At 38.7% G+C, this 2,359-nt stretch overlaps 1 protein-coding gene across 1 annotated transcript; it reads left to right on the forward strand.

Moving 5' to 3' along the window:
- The first annotated feature begins 348 nt into the window (after positions 1–348).
- Positions 349–2,037, forward strand: LOC126608738 (protein transport protein Sec61 subunit gamma). The gene is made up of 3 exons (XM_050276742.1): positions 349–528; positions 649–764; positions 1,846–2,037. The coding sequence occupies exons 1-2, from the start codon at positions 435–437 to the stop codon at positions 762–764; spliced, it is 210 nt and encodes a 69-aa protein (XP_050132699.1). The 5' UTR covers positions 349–434; the 3' UTR covers positions 1,846–2,037.
- The last annotated feature ends 322 nt before the right edge of the window (positions 2,038–2,359 follow it).

Genomic DNA, 2,359 nt, shown 5'->3' on the forward strand with positions numbered 1-2,359 from the left:
CCGTCTCGATCGACCATTTAGTTTTACGGCCTAGTGGTATTCCTCTTCAATTGTAAGTGAGAGGTTTTACGTTCGATTCTTGCCAAATGCGAATTTGAACCACATTATTGCTAGCCCATTGTGAGGCTAAGCCCACCCCTCCCCCTTAGTAATATCGTTGGCTCAAAAAAAACAAAAAAAACAAAAAAACCTGTCTCCATCGGTGTTCGGATGGCTGCGATATCGATTTAGGGCTCGGGTTTTGAGTTTGCTATATTTGGGCCTGAACTCTTTGTTGTATTGGGCCTTTTTCACTAGCCCAAAAGGAAAGGAAACAAAAAAAAAGAGCACCAAAACATAACAAAACCCTCCACTTTTGACCAATGTCCTAACGCGTTTCGTCTCCGACTCCTGCATATCTCTCTCCCTCCTCTCTCCCAGTTTGCTCATAGAAAATGGACGCCATTGACTCAGTGGTGGATCCGCTCAGAGAGTTCTCCAAGGACAGCATTCGCCTTGTCAAGCGCTGCCACAAGCCCGATCGCAAAGGTATTCAATATTCGGGTCCGATCTGTGTTTTCCCAGATCTGGTTTTGCAGAAATTAGGACTTTTTTATTCTCTGATATCCATGTGTAATTGATGATATTTGATGGTTGATTGTGGTGTAGAATTCTCCAAGGTCGCGCTCCGGACAGCGATTGGGTTCGTGGTGATGGGATTCGTTGGCTTCTTCGTGAAGCTGATCTTCATCCCCATCAACAACATCATCGTCGGATCTGTTTAGGTAATTGTTGGATCTCTGTCTTGGTCTGCTCTAATTCATTGATTCAAATTGTTGATAGAAAATGTGGAGATTTGATTGGCATGCTCGATCGATGCATTATGTAATTAGGTTGTTTTTATGTTGGATTCGGATTTCGGATCGATTGTAGTATTTGTCATGCCTTGGAAATTGAATGTCAGATAGTTGTTTGCTCAATTTTTATGAACAAATCTAAAGTTTCGATCAGGAACGTATTGGTTGAGTTTGCATATACATACTTGGCTTGTCTTATCTGACGGTACAACTGAAATGGTTATTTAATGTCGATAATTTTACCAACTTTTTGTTTAGATGTGTGCATCGTTCTTGATTTTGAGATTTTTACCCTGTTGCGATTAATTCGAGGGTTTGTAACGGGTAGCCATTTTGCGTTGCTGCTTGATACTGGGTAGAAATGGATGTGGCACTATCAATGCAATGGCGTTCTAGGATTCATATAGCCAGCCCCGCTTAGTGGGATAAGGCTTTCTTGATATATTATTCCGACTTATCCAATCTAAAAAACAATTTAAAAGTTATAAAGTCATATTTGACTCCAAATGTGGTGGTGAAATTATTAATTTCTCAGATACATACGGAGTCAAATTTGACCTTAAGCTTTTACTCTTATGCATTATAGAGGGATTAAGTCAGGTTTAAAATTAAATATAGCGCCAAAATCATATATGACCTCAACTTTTCCGGGGTGCTAGAGAAGGATTGAGTCAAGATTAGAGTCAAATATAACTTTTGACTCCAAATTTCCAGTCCATTGCAAATAGCCTTAGGAAGCTGATATCGAGCCAAGGAAGATTAACACAAATACTGATTATGTGTAAGAATTGTCCAATGTTCATATATCTTGAATGTATTATTGTTAGTTTCATGTTTATTGGATTTATTCATGTGTAATTACATAGATTTCATTTCGGTGTTGTTATACTATGGATTACAGGCCTTAGGCGAGTGAGTTGGTTAGGAGTGTTAGAAACACATTTCATATCTTTGCCTGTAGGATATGATGTCGATTGGGGACTGATTTTGTTTTCCCGTATGATTGCAGATCATGCTGAAGATCAAGTTAGACAGATGATAGATGCAGCGGACCTTAAGAAAGCATTAGCTTTTAGTTCTCATGTGTTCCTTGTTTCTGTAAAACCATGATACATGTATTTTCTTGTTTTTGATATTTGGGACCTTGTGAACTTGTCTCTTTGTCGTTTAATAAAAAATTGTGTTGTTCTGGATTCGCTTACTTGATCATTGTACATTTTAACCAATAAAATGTCGGAGGGATGATCGTGTGTAAAACGATAAAGAAGTATTGAATGTGATGGTCTCGAGCGATGGATTCAGTAGCATGTTTATGGTAGTGGGATCCACATTGAATTACAACACTTCTCCTTGGATGACCACAAGTCTTTGATTGACTTGTTAAAATATTGATCTGTTTTGGATGCTCCCCTTGATAAGTATCTTCTCCTGATTTCAAATTCTTTAGGCTGATGCGTATCGACGTCATACTTGAACTTCTGTGGGCTTGTCATTGATCTTTCTGCTTTAGTCTCTTGCATAGC

This window comes from Malus sylvestris, chromosome 16, assembly GCF_916048215.2.
Source record: "Malus sylvestris chromosome 16, drMalSylv7.2, whole genome shotgun sequence".
In the NCBI taxonomy this organism is placed as follows: domain Eukaryota; kingdom Viridiplantae; phylum Streptophyta; class Magnoliopsida; order Rosales; family Rosaceae; genus Malus; species Malus sylvestris.